General features: G+C 39.2%; 1 protein-coding gene across 1 annotated transcript; it reads left to right on the top strand.

Annotated features, from left to right (window-relative positions):
• The first annotated feature begins 366 nt into the window (after positions 1 to 366).
• On the top strand, positions 367 to 24,156 carry LOC137175734 (shaker-related potassium channel tsha2-like). Its single transcript, XM_067581566.1, has 2 exons — positions 367 to 6,886; positions 17,851 to 24,156. Exon 1 carries the CDS (start codon positions 2,543 to 2,545, stop codon positions 3,983 to 3,985), a length of 1,443 nt encoding a protein of 480 aa, XP_067437667.1. The 5' UTR covers positions 367 to 2,542; the 3' UTR covers positions 3,986 to 6,886; positions 17,851 to 24,156.
• Positions 24,157 to 24,705: the final 549 nt, after the last annotated feature.

Below are 24,705 nucleotides of genomic sequence, written 5' to 3'. Positions count from 1 at the left end.
TGACACGTTCGTGGTTTCACTGACCGTCTGATATTCCAGTTTCTCTGTCGTATCAAAAAAATAAAGGCTTCAACAATTTAAAACTATGTAAAACAAATAAAGTAAATAAAAATTATAATAACTTTATTAAAAAAAAAAAATTAAAAATATTCTAAATATTAATCTAGTCCAGATTTAAGAAGAGTAAATACAGATGTTGTGGACAAAAAAAAAAAAAAAAAGAAAAATTACCCCTTTTCACATTTTCACCACCAATAATAATAATAATGATAATAATAATAATAATAATAATAATATTTTTTTTTACTGTTTTTAGGTGTTTTTATCAATCAAATGATCAATAATCAATACTGAAAATGATGATTGGTTGCAGTTCTGAACATTTTAGAGACGAGTTCTCAGACATCTGTCATCATCTGGATAAATTTATCTGTTCTGCTTTTTTGGCGGGAATAAAATATCTTGTAGAGGTATATCGAAATATTTGGGATGAAAGTTGAAATGATTGAAACTCTGGTTCCAGCTGATGGAGATGCTTTCTGCTCTCAGCGTCTCCATCAGCCAAAAACACCTGATTGATCGTTTTAATCGGTGCAAACGATGATAAATCATATGTTTGAACTTCTTGCTCCTTTGTGCAGAAGTTTCTCTGTTCTTCACCTTAAATCTCAGTTCAACACGTCGACCTACCAGCAGGATTTGTGACATCACAACTAGTTTGGGGGACAATATTTGCATATTCAGAGAGGAAGAAATTATGATTAAAACTGAGTATTTCTATGTCTGGAGGAGATCTTTAAAAGTCTGAAAACACTTGAACTTGAATCATCTTGCAACAAGTTTCATAAACATGTGTTCATAAAGAAATAATTAGTAATATTAGTGCCTAAAGAAATGATATTAATACATGTCATTACATTACTCTCAGTCTCCTTCAGACTCAGTTTGCGATGCATTTAAGTAATAAATGTAAAAACATCATGTGAGTTTAGAGTCTGCATGTTAAATCATGTTTTTTAGGAGCAGCTGTAAGGAGACTTTATTTTCAAATACATCATTGAATTTATGATGCATTCGTGTCTTCTGCTGCTTATGTTCTCTCCATGGTTTTCAGCTGTAACTTGACATGTTTTCTGGGATCATGATGAAACCTCTGAACCCTCCCTGACGTCTCTCTCTCTCTCCTGTTTTAAACATTTCTGAATGACTCTCACATTCTGTATCTGCAGCTCTGAGCTGGTTTGGGATGCAAATCTGTTTTCGCCTCTTCATTTTTTTTTTTTTTTTCATTTTCCCCCTGCGGCTCCCTGGGGCCATTCCATGGGAAAAGAAACTTTTCCTGCAGCCCTGGGAGAAATCCAGCTATTTTAGGAAAACACGTCACTGCCTTGAGCTGCAGCCCAGAAACGCTCTCTTATTTCCATCATCCAGCTTTTTTTTTTCTCTCCTCTTTACTTGTTGCACAGCGCAGGAGTGTTTACCCTCCATTCACAGACATGTTGCTGTGAAACTGTGACTCGTTTTTTGTGTGTAGAAAAGCAGTAAAGAAGAATAAAGCTGCCGTTAGTCTGTCTTGTTTTTCATGCACAATGCAACATGCCTGCAGCAGACACAGCAGAGGCATGACAGATCTTGCAAGTCGTGCACAACTTGTGGAGCAGCTCAGCAGCGTTCAGAGCTGTTGTGGAAACGTCAGCAAGGTTTCGTCTGGAAAAGGCTGCGGCGTGACATTGCAGAGCCTCCTTTCCCCCCCCACCACCACCACCACCCCGCTTTCTCCTCCTCATGTGTCAGTGCCATGGATGCATGAAAGGATGGATAAATGAAAGAAGACGAAAGCCCTGAGCTACAGGTATCAAATCATGAATGAAAAATGGACGATTTTGCATGAATATCGTCGTTTTTGCATGACATCTCTCGCGCTTTTCACCTTTACAAACGCACATTCACTTCTTCATCATCACTGCATGCTCATATTTGCAAAAATGACATCATATTTCACCATAAACATCAACTCTGGTGATAACCTTGAGCCTGTGCCAAGCGGAGACAACAGGTCCGTTACGCACAACACTTTCTGTGCACGCAAACTCTCCCAAACCCTCATGTTTTCTCATATAATGGATAATACCTCGTGCATGTTTTGTTCTTAAATAGCTGGATCAGATTCATCCTGAGCATATGTACGTGCATGTGTGTTTTTATTTCCTCCTCAGTGAGAGAGCGTGCACACACACGTCAGCTCGGGGAGGGCAAAGCCTGCTTAAAATGCAGCGAATGTGACAGCCGAGCCGATAGTCCAGACTACAACAGCGCGTGGACGGGAAGGTGAGCGTGGAGAGGAGGGAGGGGGGGGACAGAAAAATGCCAGCGGAACCAGCTCACCCGCAGACGTGACGCCGACACACCGAGAGAAAAAAAAAAAAAAAAGAAAAAGCCACGAGGAGACGCTCAGCTGGTTTCCAAATACGCGCGGAGGTGTCGGAGGGGGAACAGAGAGGACTGAGGTGCGGGGAGCGTCGCCCTTGTCTGGGGGGGAAAGATGACAGTGGTGCCCGGAGAGAACCTGGATGAGACTGTGGCACTTGCCGCCCTGTCAGCCCAGGATGTTTACGACCCGGAGCGAGCCGAGAACCAGGAGTGCTGCGAGCGGGTGGTCATCAACATCTCCGGGCTGCGCTTCGAGACGCAGCTGAAGACGCTCGCCCAGTTCCCCTCCACTCTGCTGGGGGACCCGCGCAAGAGGATGCGCTTCTTCGACCCGCTGAGGAACGAGTATTTCTTTGACAGGAACCGACCCAGCTTCGATGCCATCCTCTACTACTACCAGTCCGGCGGCCGGCTCAGGAGACCCGTCAACGTGCCGGTGGACATCTTCATGGAGGAGATTAAATTCTACGAACTGGGGGATGAGGTGATTGAGAATTTTAAGGAGGATGAGGGGTTTATTAAGGAGGAAGAGCGCCCGCTGCCTGATAACGAGTTCCAGCGGCAGGTTTGGCTCCTGTTCGAGTACCCGGAGAGCTCCGGACCCGCCAGGGGGATCGCAATAGTTTCCGTGCTGGTGATTCTCATCTCCATCGTGATTTTCTGCTTGGAGACTTTACCCGAGTTCAGAGAGGAATCCAGAACGTTTGACGAGCAGCTGGTGGTGAACGGAACCGCGCGCGCAAAGAAGCCAAACCCGTTCACAGACCCGTTTTTCATCGTGGAGACTCTCTGCATCATCTGGTTCTCCTTCGAGCTGCTGGTCCGGTTCCTCGCCTGCCCGAGCAAGCCCGCGTTCTTCAAGAACATCATGAACACCATCGACATCGTGGCCATCATGCCCTACTTCATCACGCTGGGGCTGGAGTTAGCGGAGCACCAGGGGAACGGCCAGCAGGCCATGTCTCTGGCCATCCTGAGGGTCATCCGCCTGGTCCGGGTCTTCCGGATCTTCAAGCTCTCCAGACACTCCAAGGGGCTCCAGATCCTCGGGAAGACGCTGCAGGCCAGCATGAGGGAGCTGGGGCTGCTTATATTCTTTCTCTTCATCGGAGTCATCCTCTTCTCCAGCGCGGTGTACTTCGCGGAGACCGACGACCCGGAATCGGGCTTCAGCAGCATCCCGGACGCGTTCTGGTGGGCGGTGGTGTCCATGACCACGGTGGGCTACGGGGACATGTGTCCGGTCACCATCGGGGGGAAGATCGTGGGCTCCCTGTGCGCCATCGCCGGAGTGTTGACCATCGCGCTGCCGGTTCCGGTCATCGTCTCCAACTTCAACTACTTCTACCACCGGGAGACGGAGCACGAGGAGCAGTTCCAGTACACGCATGTGACCTGCGGGCAGCTGCAGCCGCAGTTTGGGGAGTTCAAGAGGAGCGACAGCAAACCGTCTCTGTCCAAGTCTGACTACCTGGACAGCGACGACGCGGACTCCATCAAATACACCAACTGCAGCCCGCACAAAGCCTACACCGGGAAGCTCACAGATGTATGATTTTTTTTTTTTTTACCCAGAATTACGCGTCAGTGGCGCGTTGGAGGGAAACGGTTTCTTTCAGCGCCATCCCCACATCCTGCGCTCTGGTTTGAGTTTAGACTGGCGAGCTCCTTATTTCTGCCATCAAAGGGAATCATTTCAATCACAACAGTGGATGGATTATAAGAGAATTTATATTTATCCTCCTGAAACTGTCTTCCATTACGCGCGTCATGAGTCAAAGATCAGCCTATAGCCAATTGTAGCACTTTATGATTAGTAATGTTTCTCTTAGTAAATGCGTAATTTATTGCCCGAATGCAGGTTGAACGTTTACATTTGATTTTCAGTCTATTTGAAGCTGAGACACAACACAGGACCAATTTAATCTAAATATACAGACTGATGCAGGAGGCACATGGTGGATGTTATTAATATGGTCCCGCGCGCACACACACACACGCACCTGTTATTTCAGCCTCATGTATTTTCCATTCAGACTGGCTGGAGCTCAGTGGTGGATCAGATGATGTGTCATTTCAACTGGCAGCACGCTGGAAGAATCGATTATCCTAAAATTAAACGACTTTAACGCCAGATTTGAGTAGAATCTACATTCTGTAAACACAAGTAGCCTGTAAGACAAGACACAGGGCGAACACACCCTTTTCTTTACATGCAGATTTAAATTTTTGCAGACTTCAGAAGGTTTAATCTGTTTGTAAAATGAAATCAGGTGCAGCGATTTGCAAACCGAGAGCGCCACTGTGTGGATGAACCGCATCCCTGCATCCCTCCAGTGGATGCAGTTTCTATAGCAACCTTCCAGACTTTTCTGTATTGTCTGCCACAGGAATGAAAGGACGCAGGCTGAAAGTGTAGAGACAGGGAGAGAGAGAGAGAGAGAGAGAGAGAGAAAACCACCATGTTGTGGAAGCCTCCATGTTGTTTGATTCCACCAGCTGAAACTAAACACATCACTTCCATCTTATGCAGGAAAAATGATCCCATATAACACATTTACAACCAGATGTTTGACCTGTTGTCCCCACACCTTCACACAGAGAACAGGAATCATACAAAGGGTCCAAATTGGGCTGCAGCCAACAATTATTCTAATTATCTGATATTTTAGGTGATGGGTAATAAAAAATACCCATCACAACAACCCTGAGTCTAAAGTGATCTTTTAAAGATTGTATATTTTGTCTGATTGACACGAAAAAAAAAACCCTAAAGGGATTAAATTTAAGAAAAAATATGTAATGTTCACATTTTAGGGTGTTTTAGAGCTCGACCAATACTGGATTTGCAAGGCTGATATACAGATATTTGAAAAAAAAAGACAATATAGTTTATATTGTTTTTTAGGTGTTGTGACATCATGTCTGGAGGCAGATTACATCACATTTTACCATCCAAGATGATTGTAGTAACAAGAATTTGACTTGCAAACTGTGAATTAGTTTAAATAATGAAGATACATTAATGTTCAGTCATTTCTTGTTGCTGGGTATGGAAGCAAAAAAATGTCATAAGTCTAAGCTTTGAAATTCAGTGACATTTAAAATGTCATTATTATTTCTAGATCATTTTAAATCATCAATCTGAATTTATGTGGTAAATTTTAGGTCGGTAATTTTAAGTTCCGAAATTCAAAAAGTTTGCAATTTTCAAATCATGTTGGTTACATTTAGATGTAAAAAAAAAAATCAAGTCAAGTAAAAACAAACAAACAAACAAACAAACAAACAAACTAAAGGAAGAAAAAATAATTTTGCTAAAACTTGATGAAATTGGTGAAATTCTGAGACTAAAATTGATTCAAGATGAAATATTCAAACTATAACATGTGGGAAACCAAGGATAAACAATCTGCTGAAGAAGATCATGTAATATGACTGAAAGCTGCAGAAGAGCTGCTAAAAATGGATCATGGTGAGATTGTTTTCTGGACTGCAAGAACAAACTTTGAATCTCAAATTTGAAGCCAAAGTGGGAAAAAAAAGTCCTTAAAGTTCTCAGAAAAATGGAAACGTGAACAACTTACTGAGCAAACTCCGTCTGCCGAGGAAGACGACTGAAAGCTCCACAACAGCTACTAAACGGACCTCGTGCTGACCTCCGTCCTGTGACGTTATGTTGTTCAGTCACATGATCCAAGAAATTTAGGAGCAACTGGAAACCTGAAAAACATGAATTTAAGATTTTGAAATCACGAAACTTCAGAAAATTTAAAACATTTAATTTCAGATAAAAGATTTTCAAAGAAAAATATGTCAATAAAAAAAAAACAAAACGGCTGTATTAATATTTCAACAGAAGATATCCAGTAATTTATAAAATATTTACTTATTTTGGCGTTTCTTTGCTTCCATACAAACTCAGACACATATACACGTGTGATTGGCAGATATCGGTCTGCTGATGTATCTGTCGGCCTCTGATAGTTTTAATTGATAAACGGCTTCAAACACTGCATCTGTTAATCTGATTAATTACCCATCTAATCAATGAATCGACTAAATTTGTATTTTCGCACTTTGCCCGAGCACTTCCTGTTAGAGCAGACAAACTCTCCGTTACTTGTTGCACATAAAAACAGGTACTTAAAGTTTCCGTAATTGGCGCTGCCATTAAAGCACCTTATTCACTCGGACTCCTCATTCAACCAACCTGCTGGGGGAAAAAAAGACAAGAAAAAAAAAAAAAGGGGGGGGGGATCCTACAAACTGATGGAATAAAAATGGCCGCTGTGAAGGTCACAGTGTCGGCTGGATTATTATTATTAGAGGATGGACTGATGGATGGAGGCCTGATGGAGTTAAACTGCTGAATCATCGGCACGCAGCAAACAGATGGGACGACTTCCGCTCAGACGACCATCGGATTCACAACACCGGGCCGATCCAAACAGAGGTGAGTTCACGCTGCACGAAACCATATTTAGACAAAGTTTATTCATTGCTGATACCGTATTAATGTCCTGATATTCATACTTAAGGCTGCTTTTCTATATTTTTCTTCATGTTTGGATCCAAACCAACAATGAACTGATCTACTAACGAGTATTGTGTGTGTATCAAAGCTGATATATCTTATTAAAAACACGTCAGTGAGTCACAGCGCTGCACTGGGTCACATGTTCCTTCATCATGAAGAGTTTGGTCACGTTAGTTTGTTTAGAAACGGCTCCAAAGACTAATAACAGCATCACGTTTTCAGTCTCTGGAGAGTAGTTCTGTGTGAAGGTCACTCGACACTTTCGATAAGTGAAGCTCAACAGAAATTAAAGAGAAATTAAAAGGGAAAGGTTTCAGTCGTCTCCATAGTAACCAGACTAATTAAACAAAGATGTTACAAGCTATCTAAAGTTACAGACCAAAACATCAATAAGGAAGCTCAGTGAAAACTACAATCTCTATGGCAACATTAGTAACACTACCCAATCACATTGCGTGACAAAATGACGGTGTCCACGACATAACATAATTGTCCAGGTGCCCGACATGAGCTGTCAAAAATACGTCATTTCTGTTGACCTGCCGTAAATCAGCCGACGCCACTGAGCACGTGCGGTTCTGGTTACAGCTTCACCAGCCTGTTCCTTGTTCTATGTTCCTTCATCATGAAGAGTTTGGTCATGTTAGTTTGTTTAGAAACGGCTCCAAAGACTAATAACAGCATCATGTTTTCAGTCTCTGGAGAGTAGTTCTGTGTAAGGTAGGCACTACTGAGCATGTGCAGGTATAGCGTCACTAGCTTGTTGTATTACGTCTCACAGCCTCTTGACTTTGTACTTCAGTTCTTTGAGAAATTAGAACAAAACCTAAACATCTTCACTTTATTACCATAAAAGACAAAGAAAACCAGTAAATATTCACATTTAGGAACCTGCAACTGGCGCCTTTATTGGTATTTTTGTAAAAACAAAAAAAATTGCATCAATGTTGATTCTGAGGATAAAGGGGTTTTAAAGATGTGTATCATGTAATCAGAGTCAATTCTGGTTTATCGTGTCTCTCTAGACTTTCATAGTGTCAAAACACAGTTAAAGAAATGTTAAAGGCCGTAGATTCACTGTGCTTTGAATTGTACATTTAAAATAATAATGTAGCACAAACAAACCTGGAGCTCTGGAGCAAAAACAACAACTTGACAACTAACATATGTATATGTGTGACTCAAAATTAGATCAAAAGACAAGAAAACTTTCAAAAATACCAGCTCTGTTCCTTAAAATGAAAACCTTGTGGTAACTCAGTGTCATTTAGAAAAGAAGTTTAACCTTTGTTTGCTTGATAAAATGTCAGAAAATATAAATAAATATGATAAATGCAGAACATAGTTTCCTCCAAATCGCTCATTTTCTCCGACCAACAGTCCAAAACCCAAAGATATTCAGGTTATTGTAATAGAAGACAAAGAAAAGAAGCAAATATTCACATTTAAGAGGCTGAGACTGGTGACTTTTTAACACTTTTGTTTAAAAAATAAGCAAATAATGAAATGTTCCAGCTGAAATGTCAGTTTAAGTTGTTGATAGATATATTGATAGATGACGACGGGTCAACCAGGATGTAACAAGCAACATGTAATAAAGCAGCTAAGTGACTAAAAGTGATGATGCTGTTCAGACGACTGGATGTAAAACCCACCACAAGATAAACAGATCAACCCGAGAGGTGAGAAAAATGTGCAGATTTACAAAAACTGTGCAAAATAGTCTGATATGGATAAATAATAAAGAGAGACAATGAACCAGGACTTTATCATTCTCTCCCTCACAAAGTCTGATATGTTTGTTGTCAATAAAGCTAAATATATAGACACAAGAACGACATCTAAACAGATTAAATATGAGCAAGTGGTGTTAATAAAAGAGTGCAGGTCATTGATGATAATGTGTGGACAGGTGTGTGACCACACAGAGGTGCAGCACTGCTGTCAGCCTGCAGGTGGCAGCAGCTGCTCTCTGCAGCTGTTGGATGCAGCTGGATCCTCAGTTCACTCTGCAGGTTCACATCTCTCAGCTGCCTTTTAGAAAGAGACTAAAGGCCCCCCAAAAGCCTCAATTTCCCTGCATGCCGATGAGTTTTAGTGATTTGATTAACTGAAAATCTGCCAGAGAATTTACATCATTTAAGAACAATATAAGATCTTCAGATCAAAATCTTGTTTGAAGGCTGTTGATGTAGCAGTGTGAGAGCGAAAAACACAAATACAATAACATAAGTGAATAAAATAAAAAATATCCCCAAAGCATTCTAATCAAAAGTCAGGCTACAGAGGTTGGTTTTTGAGTTTACATTCAAAAATATCTACACTGCACATGTCTGACAATGTGTGAACGTGGTGTAAAGATGCCACAAACTTCTAGTCTGACCTAAACCAACAGTCAGGAGCCCAGATGAACATTAAAACATGTTTTTCTTGCTGTAATCATTCCTCCTGTTCATACTGACTATTAGAAGATCCCTTCATAATGACCTTACAATGGAAGTGATGGAGGACAAAATCCACAGTCCTCCTTCTGTGTAAAAATGTATTTAAAAGTTTATCTGAAGCTAATATGAAGCTTCAGCGTCCAAATGAGTCAAATCAAGTAGATATCTTTCAACGTTAGTCTTTTTAGTGCCAAAGTTCCTCTTTTTGTTACTATACTTCCACCTGCAGCTCAACAGGGAAACACTGTCCGAGGAAACACAAAGAGGGAATTTGATGCTAAAAAGACTGTAAATGTGTCAGATATCCACTTGATATGACTAACTCAGACTGCTGAAGCTGAATAGAAGCTTCACACAGACTTTTAAATGACTGTGTGGACACACTGTGGATTTTGGCCTCCATCACTTCCATTAAAAACACATTTGAAGGATCTTTTAATCTCCAGTATGAACAGGAGGAATGATTACAGACACCTGACTGCTGGTTTATAGGCACACTAATGAGTCTATCCTTTAAATCTCCTATAAAACAGCAGTTTGTTAGATGTTTCCTGTTCTGTTGGCTGGACGGTGTGAAGGTGACGTGGAGGGAAATAAATCACACATCCTGCACGTCCGTCACACAGCGGCGCTGCATCTCAGGTCAGACTGAGAGCAAGCATCGTGCTAACTGACCGTGTCCCCCGACCCCCCACCCCCATTTAGTGGGTATCCCCCCCCCCCCAACATACAGCCCTCCCTGAACATATGCAGGCGGAGGTAAACAGGTTTCCCCTTGGATGACACTGCTGCTGTTGACGGGGCAGAGTTACACTCTGACAGCTATTGTTAGCGTCTTTGTCAGTGCTGAGGGAATCTGTCCCGAACCCTCAAGTGGCCCATAGTGAGTCACGACCCCCCCCCCCCCCCCCCCACACACACACACACCACCTCTCACCCTTCACCCCCTCACTCCTTTTTCCACTTCATGAAAGACAAACAGACGCAGCAGCAGCACGGAGGTAAAGATGGAGGACAGAAGAAGAGATTAACATCGTAACCAAACTTCATTCTTAACCTCTAATACCAACTCAAGGTCCACTTACTAGCTTTTTCTGCCGCTTTTCGACTGAGCTTGAAACTTAATTTTTAAGCAAAAATGGTTGAGGAGCCACTGAGTGCGCATGTCAACACATCAGTCTCCATGACAACCATGTGATCTGGTTAAAAGATCCGGAAAAGGCTAGAGAGAGGACCTTGAATCCAATCAATAGTGCAAAACTTCAGGCATAAAAAACACAATTTAACGCTGAAAAAACACATTTTTCACCATTTTCAAACAACTAATAGGATAATCAAGAAAATAATCAACAGATGAATCATTAGTTGCAGCCATAATCTTTACTTTAGACGTTCATTTATCATTTATTTATTGTTTATTACACATTAATTAACATGAATATGATGTAAACGTGTTCACATTTAGGTGAAAAAGCTTATTTTCAGTTAGACGTTAAAAGAAACAAGTGAAATGAAATGTTTATATGTTGTGTTCATGTTCTTTGTGTTTTTGTCCTGTTGATTGAAAGCATCATCTAGAAAGAATCCAGCGTAACTGGATGTAAAATGGTGAACAAACTTCAAAATATCACACTTATAACAGCTTTATCTGACTTATTTCTTCTTGCTCCATGTGATATAACTCATAGAATGATCTGTTATCGATACAGCAGCTGTGACTCACTGTAAACATGTTTAAAATCAGTGTTTTTTTCAGTGTAAATCAGCAGGAAGTGAAGTGACTGAGCCTCAGATACTGTACCAGCAGCTTCATGTGACACGTTGATTCAGGTCAGAGGTCAGCGTTATTTAAAGAAGTGAATCTGCACACTTATGTCACTTACACTTGATGAACGACAGTCATGTGACCTCGACCTGCACATCGCTGCCGAGCCGTCAGCGGAACAGCAGCTGCTGGGCTGCGGTTGCCGCGGCGACGGGATCACAATAACAAGATGCTAAAGCGGGTTTACAGGCTGCTGTTTACATCGCTGTCGTAACACAGAGATTTGGAGAGATTTAAAACAGACAGGTGTATTTTTTTTTAAAGATGTCTGAATGTTTATTAACAAAAAATATTGCATTTTGTGAGGAAAAGCTCTATAATATCTGATGTTGCACCTTAAATTAATCAAAATTAATTGTTATAGGTGTCAGATGTTATGAGGCTACAGCTCCTCCTGCTGGTTGGACGAGTAAAGTTTAAAATTTTTAATTAAAATTTACTCCAAAGCAGACAGACTTATCAGTATATATTAATTTCTGTATTGATTTCTACAATCTGAACAGAGTCTGAGAGAAGTTTGGTCTCAATCACTGACAGTGACAAGCTTTCGTTTGTTGTATTGTAGGTCAACACGCTTCATTTTTAACCTCACTTACCTTGTACGCAGGTCGGAGCTCCGGCTGTTATAGAACTTTTTTTTAGATTTAAACGTTTTAAAGGCTCATTAATTTCAGTGTTTTTACCAACCCAGTTGCCAGAAGAAAATGTTGGCATTGAACGTTTCTGCAAACCACAGAAACATTGAATATCTACGTTTCAACACGTGAAATACGTATCATATCAACATTTCTACAAACGTAGCATATTAACATTTCTGACAGCGCTGTGGTTAAGGTCTGGTTAGGTTTAGGCACAAAAACCACTTGGTTAAGGTTATGGAAAGATCATGGTTTGGGTTAACCCTCCTGTTGTTGACGGGTCAATTTTTACTCTGGAGGACAAAAGTCCACAGATGCTATAAATTTTAATAAAACACCCAAAATTCAATGAAAGTAGTGATCATTACTTTTACTTGCAAAGTGTGTGGTATGGAACCATCCATGTGATTTTCAGGTAATTAGATGAAAGAAATCCATATTTCTGAAAACGGGTCAAATTTGAGCAACAGGACAACAGGAGGGTTAAAATAAAAATAAAAAATAAAATAAAAACGGCCGATGTCTCACTAGAAAAATGCAAATGTCCTGACGTCTCGCTAAAAACACCCGCTTTTGTCAGTTGAAACGGGAAGCGGACATTGGTTTCGGTTTCGAGGTGGTCTCGAACCGTGTCCACCTGCTCCTCCTCCTCCTCCTATATAGGAAAGATCAGCTCATATAGATCACATATGAACTACGTCAGTGTAGAAATGTTGACATGATACGTGTTTTGGAAATGTTGATGTAATACGTTTTGTTGAATTAATATGATACGTATTTCACGTGTTGAAACGTAGATATTCAACGTTTCTGTGGTTTGCAGAATCGTACAGTGCCAACGTTTTCTTCTGGCGACCAGGCTGGTTTTTTACAGATTTTCACAAAAAAAATACCACTTTTTAGTGCACTTAAGTTAACGCCATTGAATCAACATCTTATTCTCAAATATTTATGATTTATATTCAGCACAGAGGAAGTAGAACAATCACTTCACGCCTACAATCTTCATCAAACTATCACATTTAGTCCTGATCTGCGTTTGGTCAATGATGAACTTGTCGTGAAACATGCTGACTTGGTTTGATTTTGTCTTTAATTTCAGGCCTGTGCAGATTGCTGCTGTTGTATAATAAAGATAATCCACCATGAGCTACATGGTTACTAAAAAGTTTAATCAAGGTCTTTAACGTCCAATATTTTTCAATAACCGTACAGCTAGATGTGAATTATTCCTTATGAGAACATGGAAGAACCACATTAAATCAGATCAGTTTTATGAAGACTGTAGGCTATAATGTTTTGAACTAAACATTAACTAGACAGCAACTTCTGGGAAATAAGAAATCAAATAAAAAAAGTGAACAAAACATTTAAACTGCATTTTCTTTGATAGCTACTTTGCACTTTGCAGCTCAAAGTCAATAAATGAAACCTCATCATTGATATTTTTCAGGACTTCAGGATATTGATTATTACTTGATTTCCTGTCGCTTTTCCTTCCCAGAGAACTATCAGTCTATTTTTAGAGGTTACTACATGGAGAATGTGCAGCCATGCTTGAAGAAGCCAGCTGATAATACCTTGCAGAATCCGCTGGAGTGAAGTGAAGCTCGACAAAATGCAGAGAGCAGTTTCAGTGGATTATTTTACAAATTACCTGCAGTACACAGCTGCTTCCACTGCTGCTGTTTATGGCCCAGCTGGTTGTCCTGGTTCGGCTCGTCACTTCCTGTCTGGAGAAACTGTACTTTCCCCACCAGAGTCCATAGATGACAGCTGAGATTAATCTGGATCGATAAAGCCAATCTAAAGGATCCCAGACTGGATTAAAAAAACAGAACATGCTGAACTTGTAAAATAACTTTAGCGTCCTCTTATTCACGTCACTTCAATCAGGAAATCAATCACAGCTCTCTTTTTGTTTTTGCAGACTTTTTACAATGTTGTAATTTATTTGTTTACTGTTTGTTTACTGCTACAAATAGTCTTTTGAATAAACTGTGAATTTATTGTCCTGTTAGCAACCATGCTAAGTTAACAAGCTAAGGAGTTTGCTATCTGACTGTTTGCATGCTTTGAGACATTTTAAGTAATTTTAACTCCTTAAAGGACACATATTCTGCACATTTCCAGCTCTATATTTATATTCTGGGGCTCTACTGGAATGTCTTTGCATGATTTACAGTTAAAATCTCCTTATTTGTCTTATACTGTAAATAAATGGATCCGGTTAGATGAAATTACAGTTGGTGATGTGACAGCTGACTGTAAGTGGGCTGAGAGACAGATGGTGATGATTCATGAACACCTTCAGTCACTGGGCCTCATGTAGGAAGCACAAACAGATTTGTTCTTATGACACATATGAGAGAATATTTGCTTTTTTTTATATTTAGAATTTGCTTTGAGGTACGAACAAAATTACAAGTGGTCGTTAATGTCATGAACAGACAGTCTGACCTTCTTCACAGGACAAAAAACATTCATAATGTCTTAAAGACGATATATTCTGCACATTTCCAGCCTCTATATTTATATTCTGAGGCTCTACTGGAATATCTTTGCATGATTCCCAGTTAAAAACTCGTTATTTATCTTCTACTGGTCCTTTATGCAGCCCCTCAGTTCAGCCTCTGTCTGAAACAGGCCGTTTTAGCTCCTGTCTCTTTAAGGCCCCGCCTCCTGATGAGCCCACTCTGTTCTGATTGGTCAGCTTCAGGAAGCTTCCTCCGGCTCCGGAGGCTACGTAAACAAACTATAGTAGCAGGATTTCACTTCTTTATCTCCTTCTTTACTCCAAATGTCAACTTCTCAAATCCATCCGTACATGTTGGAGCTGAATCACATCTGAAATATGAGAGTGGACGACACATGGAAACACCTTAGCAACCACCTTGGCAACCATCTTAGCAACAACGTTAGCAACAAAGGCTACAGAATGGACGGCAGTTTTTGGTCATGGGCGACGAGCTGACGAACACTGCAAACAAAGTGTTCAGAGCAGGTTGAAGCCATAGACTGTATAAAAATATGGACGTAGTTACCGTGACGTCACCCGTTGGTTTCTGAAGAGCGGTTATGAAGCTCAAAGCGAGCCGCTCCGGCCGTCGCCATCTTGGCAGTGCGTGACGCTGCCTAACTCCCAGCCAATCAAAAGTGGGCAAAGAGGCGGGCCGAATGGCCGAAACAAGCCACCTAGCGGCTGGCGGACCTGTCACTCAAAGCAGCCATGTCCTTCATTATGCAGAACTTTACGGCTTAATAAAATTTAAAAAGGTTAGTTATAAAAAAATTCACCCCCCGTCCAGTTGTCATGAAAGAGGAAATTAGCTACAGAGACCAAAACCGTTTTTTGTACCAGGCTGTAAACATGTTTATTTCTGCTGTAAAGTTGGACATTTTAACATAGAGGTCAATGGGGACTGACTCGCTTTTGGAGCCTCAAGTGGTCGTTCAAGGAACTGCAGTTTTTGGCTTCATTTTAAAGCCCCAGAGGTTGCTGCTTGGTTGAAGCCCTGACTTTTGACTTGCAGGCAGCATTTTTTAATATGCTAACCTCAGGTTTTGGAACTTAACATCTGACATTAGAACAGGATATAAATATCAGGAAACCACAAAAAGCACATTATATCCCCTTTAAGAAGCCCTATATTCACTGTCAGTGTGTTATGTGTTGGTTGTGGCTCGTAGTGATGAACCTACAAAGACTCTGCAGCTCCTCTCGGCTTTACGGAGCTTTATAGTGAGTTTCAGCTCATTGTTTATCTGTCCAGCTGCAACTTTACTGTTCTGGTTCACTCTCAGCGCTCTCATAGCGTCGTTTTGGGCCACTGTACACTACCTGCTCAGCACCAAACAGCAAACAGACAATTAGCTGTAGACTAGCTGGTGAACATAGTGGAGCATTTAGCAGCTAAAGAGCCAGATATTTCCCTCAGGAGTTGGTAGAGAGTAAAAACAGAGCTAAAAGAGAGTGAATATTGGACAGAAACACGACTTCACATGAATGATAATGTTGCTCCGTAACTGCTGGATGTGGAAATAAGCAACTGTTTGTTAACAAGTTCAACATATCAACTTAAAAGCTGATGATGTGTCAGTGATGTGTTCTCTACTTGTTTCTGAATAAGACTAGCGGACAAAACATCAGTTAATGCAGGTTTAATTAGGTAATGAAGGAGAAATTCAGTTGCTTTTTGTCCTTGTCCCTGTAACTCCTTGTCCTGCTTGTTGGTAGAAGTGAGTGTAGAGTCTCACAGTCAGAGTGTGGGGTGACCCTTTCATGTTTGTTCGGTCGCTGTCGCGTGAGTCTCGGCTGCTCTCTGCGTGCACAATCAAGACAGAATAAACAGGAAGTGATGGCTGCTGGTCTGTCCTGTCCTTGGCTCTGCATCCTCAGCATGTGACTGTGGTGATGAAGATGGCCTGGAGTGTGTGTGTGAGTGTGTGTGTGTGTGTGTTCGACCAGAAACCAGTAATGTCTCAGAGCCTGATGAAGGCAAGATATGCTGAGAACAGTTAGTGAATAAAGCTTGGAGAAGAGTTGTGCTGCGTGAGCGTTATCATTCAGACATAGTTGTGTAGAAGTAGAAACAGAAAAAGGAAACATTCTGGTTTTAGCAGCAGTTAGCTGTTGACCAGTAACTGTGACCAGTGCAGTGACTGTAAATCAGATTCAAGAGCTTTTACTGTCACAAGCACAGCAACACAGTGAGAGGCAACATTTCGAGCTCTACTGTAGATCCCATTACAGTACAAAATAAATATTTACAACTGTAAAAAAAAGGAGAGAGAGAAGAGAAAGACAAGAAAGAGACAAAATTCAAAAAATATAAATATATGCAAATATATATTATATCATAGTGCAGTACTGACAGATAACTTCACACATACAGATACAAAGCTGTTGTCAGTCTTTGAATCTGTAGCATCTGAACTGCGTCACTGCTTCGGGGCCTTAATTTGGCCACTAGATGGCATCTGTCACTTGGTCATTTTTTTTGGGCGACTAACATTACGACCTCTTGTTTTGTCTCGTAAATCAGACAGACTTGGAGCTGCTTCTGGCTCAATTTCTACAAAAAAAAAGTTAAAAGACTTATTTGTATTGTAGTATTACCCCTAAATTCCACCGGGCGCCGTGTTCCTGCTCCGACGCGGCTGCCGGAGCTGATCGCGGCCACTCTAGTCAATGTATCCGATTCCACCGGGTGCGCCGCGGTGCGTTTCAGAAGAGTCACAGAGGTGATAGGTGCCTCGTCTATTTTTTACGGAAGCCTTTAAACTGACTTTAAATGGCGGATGGCTTCCCTGCAGTGAAGACGCTCCGCTTCTGACACGCTCCCGGTGGAATAGTGCGCTGTGCAGAGGACGGAGCAAAACCGCGTCAGAGCCGGAACGTGGCGAACACGCACCCGGTGGAATCCCGGGGTTAGTAGTAAATGTGTATGTAACTAAAGTGGACTTGTTTGTGTTTAACCTTGCAACATCATAATTAAGAATTACAGTCATAATTCTACTTGACCTCTCTTGTGTGTCCAACAAGGAGGACTATTTCCCTGTTAATATACTTACTCTAATATGAGTTATATCATTGGACGAGTAATTTCATGTTGGAGTTGTGCACAATAATAATTCATAATTCCTCCCATAAAATCATAAAGATATTTGAGTGCACAAATTCCTACAGTATGATTAATTCCAGCCTCACTGACTGAAAACAAGGCCTCAGTTGTGGCAGTTTAGACTCTGGATCCATTAAAATTGGATATTGTGTTTCGGCGGATATGATAACGTCTTCTATTGTGGCTCTGAGCCGCAGCATGAAGTCGGTTGTCAAAGTGAACTAGTTGCTCTGAGGAAATAAGAGTCATTTGGATCTTTTAAGTTTATCTTGTAGACTTGGACACACAGATGATAATATATATTTTTTTATTGCAACAAAAGTTTTGTTGTTTCTTTGTGTTTCTGCAGGGGAAGAACGACGATGAGCTTTTCCTTCACGGCGCCTTGTCAAACCAAAATACATCCCTGCTACGACCACTCCTCCTCCTCCTCCTCTTCTTCTTCCTCTTCTTCTTCTTCTCCTTCTTCTTCGTCTAATGAAGGTGAAATAAACTCTGGATGAAAACACACTGACACTCATAGGAAACACAGAGCTATGAGACGCCTTTCCATTACAAGAGGACATCCTGACTGATTTTTTTGCACAGAGCAAAAGCGACAGGAGGACTCTGAGGTACGACAAAACGTTACTTGAATCATCTGCTACGTGTATTTACAACATGTCTGCTGGCTAACAGAGTCCTCCATGTATTCATGAGTAGATGTTTTTTGGGAGACTGCTCCTCTTGCTGTAGAGAAAAAAGAACTTGTAAGTCCTATCTGTACGTTGCATATCATATTCAAACCAAAACATATTATTGCATGCTTGGAAAGTAGAGCATGTAAACAGAAGAAAAGTTTGACTTTTGTGACAACGGCTCAACCCAGCACAGCGAATCTGAAATATGGGAACAACAACAACAACAACAGCTCATCGATATCAAGTTTATTGAAATAATTCTGTTTTAAAGGTGGAGTTAGTTGCAAAATCTATATTTTTTAAAGTATCATACTGTATATGTTTTATATATGGATAGGAATTGGTTAACCTTGTGAGTTATTTTGTAGATTTTTAACATTTTTGCTAATATATTTTGATTTTTATGTTGATTTTTTTGCCTTGGTAAAAACAAAGCAGCTCCAGTGGGCAGCTCTGATGAAACGTCTGCCTGCCAAAAACACTTTAAAAAAAAAAAACAACAAAGATTAAAAACGTAAAAGAAGAATGTTGGGAAATTTAAACAAAAGACAGTCGAAACGCATTTATCGCAGACATTTGACATCTGATTTTTTTTTTCTTTTTAAAAAAAAACTGATTTTGAATGTTTCTGATTGTGTTTGGGGTTTTTGATCAGAATGCTGTATCTCTGTTATATCAATAACATCTACCTCAGTGTCCGCTCATTAACGACAGAAGCTTTAACACCTGAATGACGTCGGTGTCTTTCCATTATCAGACCTGGGTTGAGTTTTTAAATGCCTCTCTGTAATTATCTGGTGCAATTAAATAAAACCCAAATGCTCTATAAACTGCCATTTAATAACAGAGAGAAAATCCAAAAAGGTAAATGCTAAAGATGCTGGTAGAGGAAACGTATCACCTACAGTAATACATCACCATATTAAATAGGGTTGAATATATATTGAAGCCAATATTGGCCTTTAATTTAATATCAGATGTCATCCAGCCTGACTGATGCTACAGCAAAACAGCTTAGAGCCTGACATGTTGATTTTCTTTGCACATTTTATTAATTTATTTGTGAAATTGTGTCAAATATGTGTGTGAGCGAGTGTGACTGTTTATAATTTAATTGTTGATTTAAGGGCAATAATGTACTGCAGAGTGGGTCAGCCTGTCTTAAAGAACTGCTACACCTAAACCTAAATAACTAAATAAAAGGTTTAATGTCGGTTGATGGTCTAAAATGTTGAAAAGAATCCAGTTTTGTGGAGATGCTTAAAGCCTGTAACTTTTAGGCACAATATTGGGGACATTTAAAGGAAAAGTTTGACATTTTTTTGGGAAATCTTCTGTTGTTTTCTGTCACCCACCAATGTCCCCGGGTCCAGGACGCATTTAGCCTAGCTTAGCTTAGCACAAGAGGGTGCACAGGGATGAAACTGATATCCATCTTCTCATCTGACCCTGGTAAAGAGGACAAAACAAACATATTTCCCAAAAATGTGAGTGTTAATGATCATCCTTAAACCTTTGTCCTGGTCTGTAAAAAGTTGTATCCATCAAACTCTTTGCATCTACTCTGCAGTTTGGTCTTTGTTGTAATTCTGCTTTGCTTAAGCATAAAAACAGCCAAGGGATATTTCTGTTTGACAGAGGCACTGATGAGCTGTGACTGGGCATTAGTTGTGATGATTAATGTGTTTTGCATACTGTATGTGCAATAATAATACAGTATTTCCCCCTGTGAGAGCAGAAACGTCCTGATGACTAAAGAGTCCAGTCAGATTACCACATATTTAACCGTCACTTCACCACATGAAACATCCATCGTAACGTCTTGGAGGACGTTTTCATGCTGCTTCATCATCAGCTGCAGAGTTCAGTTCAGGCTTGTCACCAAATTATGTCATTTTCATGCAAAAATAAGAGAAAGCAATAGTGTGAGTGATTACTGTGCTCTGGGAACTTCAGTGTAGAAGCAAAATGCATTTTAATTTCTTTTTTTTTTCTGTTTTTTTTATTTCCAGTTACTGTTGCCATGTTTAATTTGGCAATTTTCAATTGTGATCTATTTTTGATAAAATAAATCTTTAATGCTGATTGGTTTCAATCTCCATGTGTTTCAGACAACTTCACATGCAGATGTGTCATTTTCTGTTTTGTGTGTGTGTTTTATGTGTCATAATCATTTCCACAAGACAGCAAGGATGGATTTAAACTGTGTGGCCACAGTGATTGTAAATGTGTGTGTTGTTGGGATAAAAGGCCATCACATCTGTATTACCTTCATCCATTCATCCTCGGTTCTTCAGTGAACTTGTCAGAGGAGAGGAAGGAAGCAGGGTTTAAAGTTTTAAGTCTATAAAATTATGACAGTGATCCTATTTAAAAAAACATAAACTACATGAAGGAACCATCAAAATGATGGGCTGTAAAGTGAATTTTCTTTTGAAAAGCAGACATTTTTCTCTACAATGACAGAGTACCAGTCAAAAGTTTGGACACACATAGTCATTCAAGGGTTTTTCTTTATTATTTACAGAGTAGAACAACACAGATGACATCGAAACTATGAAATAACCATAGACTGTATAAAAATATGGACGTATTCACCGTGACGTCACTCGTTGGTTTCTGAAGAGCAGTTTTGAAGCTCAAAGTGAGCCGCTCCGGCCGTCGCCGTCTTGGCAGTACGTGACTCTGTCTAACTCCCAGCCAATCAAAAATGGGCAAAGAGGCGGGCCGAATGGCTGAAACAAGCCACCTAGCGGCTGGCGGACCTGTCACTCAAAGCAGCCATGTCCTTCATTATGCATAACTTTACGGCTTAATAAAATTTAAACGGATGAGTTATAAAAAAATTCACCCCGTACAGTTGTCATGAAAGAGGAAATTAGCTACAGAGACCAAAACTGTTTTTTGTACCAGGCTGTAAACATGTTTATTTCTGCTGTAAAGTTGGGTATTTTAACATGGGGGTCTTTGGGGATTCACTCGCTTTTGCAGCCTCAAGTGGTCGTTCAAGGAACTGCAGTTTTTGGCACTTCCGTATTGGCTTCATTTTTCAACCCCGGAGGTTGCCGCTTGGAAATAACACATATGAAATCATGTAGTAAACCAAAAGCATTCCATGTGACGACATCATGAAGTTAGTTTAGATATTGCCAAAAGTGTACAAAACTGTCATCAGAGCAAACAGTGGCTACTTTGGGGAATCCAAAATTTATAACATTTTTCATTTTTTTAAACACTTTTTTGTTTACTACATGATTGTGTGTCCAAACTTTTGACTGGCACTGTATAATTGATGCCCCTTACAGAAGGTTTCAGAGCTGCCTGGAGGTCATATGATAGAAGAAAAACCTGCTGTGGAAAAATAAATCGTTAAGGGAATTGTTAAGTAATTTAGTCTTCAATCAAACTGAAAGACCAATTAAGTCTCCCATAACATCACATAAGCTATGCATGAAATTATTTTTATGTTATGTTTTCTATTTAATGATCTTGACATAATCCAAAAAAAGGCACACTATCTGTCCCCATAGGATTATTGGAAGGTTTAAGGGAATCTAAGTTTGAAGACAGTACAGGCTGTTTTAACTAACAGTATTACTTGCTGATGCAAATGCGACAACGGTGACATGAAGAAACGTCAGTGTGTTTTAGAGTGTGTTGAGATCACAAAATAAAATGGTCATGGCCACGGTCTCTACAGGAGTTTTTCAGAATATTCAGAATTTGAGATTATTGAGACTTAAAGATAAAATAAACTAAATGATTATGCTGTTATTGGAAAGTCTTGAAAGATTCAGATAGGTAAATATTCACACCACATACTAAATTAATATCTAAAAAGTGTTGTAGGGATGGCCTTTTGGCTCACTTACATCCACAAATTCTTCCCCGTGACAACAAATCCCTCAACCTGAAATGATTAAAAGATGCCACTTGAAGGAATCGTACATTTAAATATACGTCATGTTTTGAATGCGGGTTACACTTGATCATTTCACTTCATCACAAAGTATGTTGGAGGAAAAAGTCTGTGTTGTTTGTTGTTTTGATAATATGTTGTCCCCTCACTTCTGAAACCAGACCTACAGCTAGGCATTTTAAAAATAATACGTAAATACAAGTGTTATTTAACATGCAAACTATGTGAATATTCATGTCTGAAGGGGTGCAGAGTTTGGAAAAGTTGTCGAATTTAAATGTTAGGTTGTGTTGTGAAATGCTCCATAGGTTAACCTGCATATTAACTGCAAACAGAAAACCAGCAGATTACTACAGTTATTCATCAATAAGCAATAATGCATGAAAAGTACAATATCATCAGCAAAGGTGATGTGTTTGGTTGTTCATATCTGTACATAAAACATTAATAGTGCCTTAATCACAACCTGGTTCAGTTAATATCCCTGTCAAATGCATCTGAAGTACCATAGAAGAAGAAAGTGTGTATTAGCAATGTAGGGATGCAATCGGCCGGTTGCACATAGAAATAATGTATTGCAAATTAATGTATTGAATGTACAGTGAGAAGTCTTCCTGGTTGGTGTTTTGAGAAAAAAAATGACAAAAAAGTGAAAGGAAACTGACAATTATATAGAAGCTCAAAGACGTCAAGGTTGCTGATAATTTTTTGTCACTGAATAATTTTGTCATTTTATGGTGAATTCACTTTTTTAATAGTTTGTTACTTAATCATAAATCCCGTTATTATCCTGTGCACACAAGGTCTATATATTGCTGTAAAATATATATAAAATATATTTAATATAATTTTTGGGGAGCCGTAATCTCCAGATAAGTTATAAAATAAGTTATGAGTTATGAGTTTTGTCTGGATAATTGTAGAAAAATTTGAAATTTGGCACCACAAAAACATGATACGGTACACTGAGATAAATTCTGATGTTGAGAAAAAGGCCTAAAAATTATTTGCAACAATGTCCGCGTTGAGCTTCTGTAATTTAATTTTCTGACGTAGATTACTGACGTTCCTCACCTAGTCAGCTTAAGTTTTTCTTTGGCAGCTCATGAGAGTAAAACTCATCATGTCTTCACTTTGGAGGTTTTCATGCAGTCTACTGTTGTTTACATGATCACATTTTTTCATTTAAAAAAGTAGAAAAATTATCCTGTTTTACCATGTGATGTACCCAGAGCTTTATTTTATTGTATTTTTTTACACCAGTGTAGTGCTATTATTTGAGTGTTGGTGTTAAGTCATGACCAAGGTTATCTTTAAACTAAATGAAAGTTAATTAAAATAAAGTGAAACAAGTCTTTTTCTTAACCATAACTACACTGAAATTGAAATTACATCATATGAAACCAACTGAAATAGTGTTAAAAATGAATAAACCCCATAAAATACTTTATTGTCATTTAAAAAAAATATTGTTAAAACTAAGCTGATGTTGAACTTTAAAGGTAATTTGTGAGCTTGAAAACAGTAGTTTGACAACTCAAGGTCCACTTACTTACTATTCATGGTACTTTCAACCACATTTCATAGTTATGAAGCTCCATAAAAAGCTAATAAATGCAACTTACTTAAGTGTTTTGTCTGAATAAACTGATGTTGTCAGGAATAGAAATACTAAATGAAAACCTAACCTTATTATTATTATGTTTTAAACGTTATAGATCATCAGCTTTATTTAAAGAAGTGGAACTTAAATAACCTTGGTCATAACATTTAATTTTGATAGAAGTGTCTCATTATTATGCAGGATAAGCTTCATGATTACATGGCAACCAATTTTCTTTTTTTTTTTTTTTTTTTTACAAAAAACGGTTACATAAAAATAATACACCTTTTTTATTTTAATCATTTAGTGTTTTAAAAATTTACTAATTACCAAATCTTGTCCAATTATTTGGGATAATCTGCTTCTACAGTATTACAGACATTTTGAATGACTTTGTGGCAGATGTGAGAGGCTGCAACTAACAATTTCTTACATTTCCTATTTTAAATTTATCGTTTCATCTGAAAAATATCAATAATAATGATGAACACCCACCAGAAATAGCAAGATTGAAATGTCAAAGTGACAAAAGTAGTATGAATTTTAAGTTACAATGAAATTTAAACCATTTCTTTCTTTTTTTTTTTAAACGATGCTGTTAAAATCAGAGGAGTGAAACAAGACTGAGAGAAATCCTGCAAGAAAAAATAAATATGGTAGATCATTAATGGCATGAGTGTAACAAATGCAATTTGTCTCAATGTATTTGAGGTCAGTCCTGTATTCATTCACTGAACTGTGAGTTTCATTGTGTTTTCCTGCTTCTGCAGTTCTGCTGATACAACTGATACAACTGTATCAAAAAAAGAAAAAAACAACTAAATTTTTGTCTGCAAAACCTCAACTTGTGTGCTGAGTGTTTGAAATCTCAAAGAATATATTTTATTTTTGTTAACTTGAGTATCTGTGTGTTTCCTTGTATGGCAGGTATAAAGTTAAATAACAGAAAAAAGAGAACAAGTCTTCATAATGTAATATATGTATGGCTTGGGATCGTACATA

This window comes from Thunnus thynnus, chromosome 23 (genome assembly GCF_963924715.1).
Source record: "Thunnus thynnus chromosome 23, fThuThy2.1, whole genome shotgun sequence".
Lineage (NCBI taxonomy): Eukaryota > Metazoa > Chordata > Actinopteri > Scombriformes > Scombridae > Thunnus > Thunnus thynnus.
The sequence above is the reverse complement of the archived record's forward strand: the minus strand, read 5'-3'. Positions and strand labels throughout refer to the sequence as shown.

Coding starts and splice junctions, on each gene's coding strand:
- LOC137175734 (XM_067581566.1), top strand. CDS start 2,543: ATGACAGTGGTGCCCGGAGAGAACCTGGATGAGACTGTGGCACTTGCC.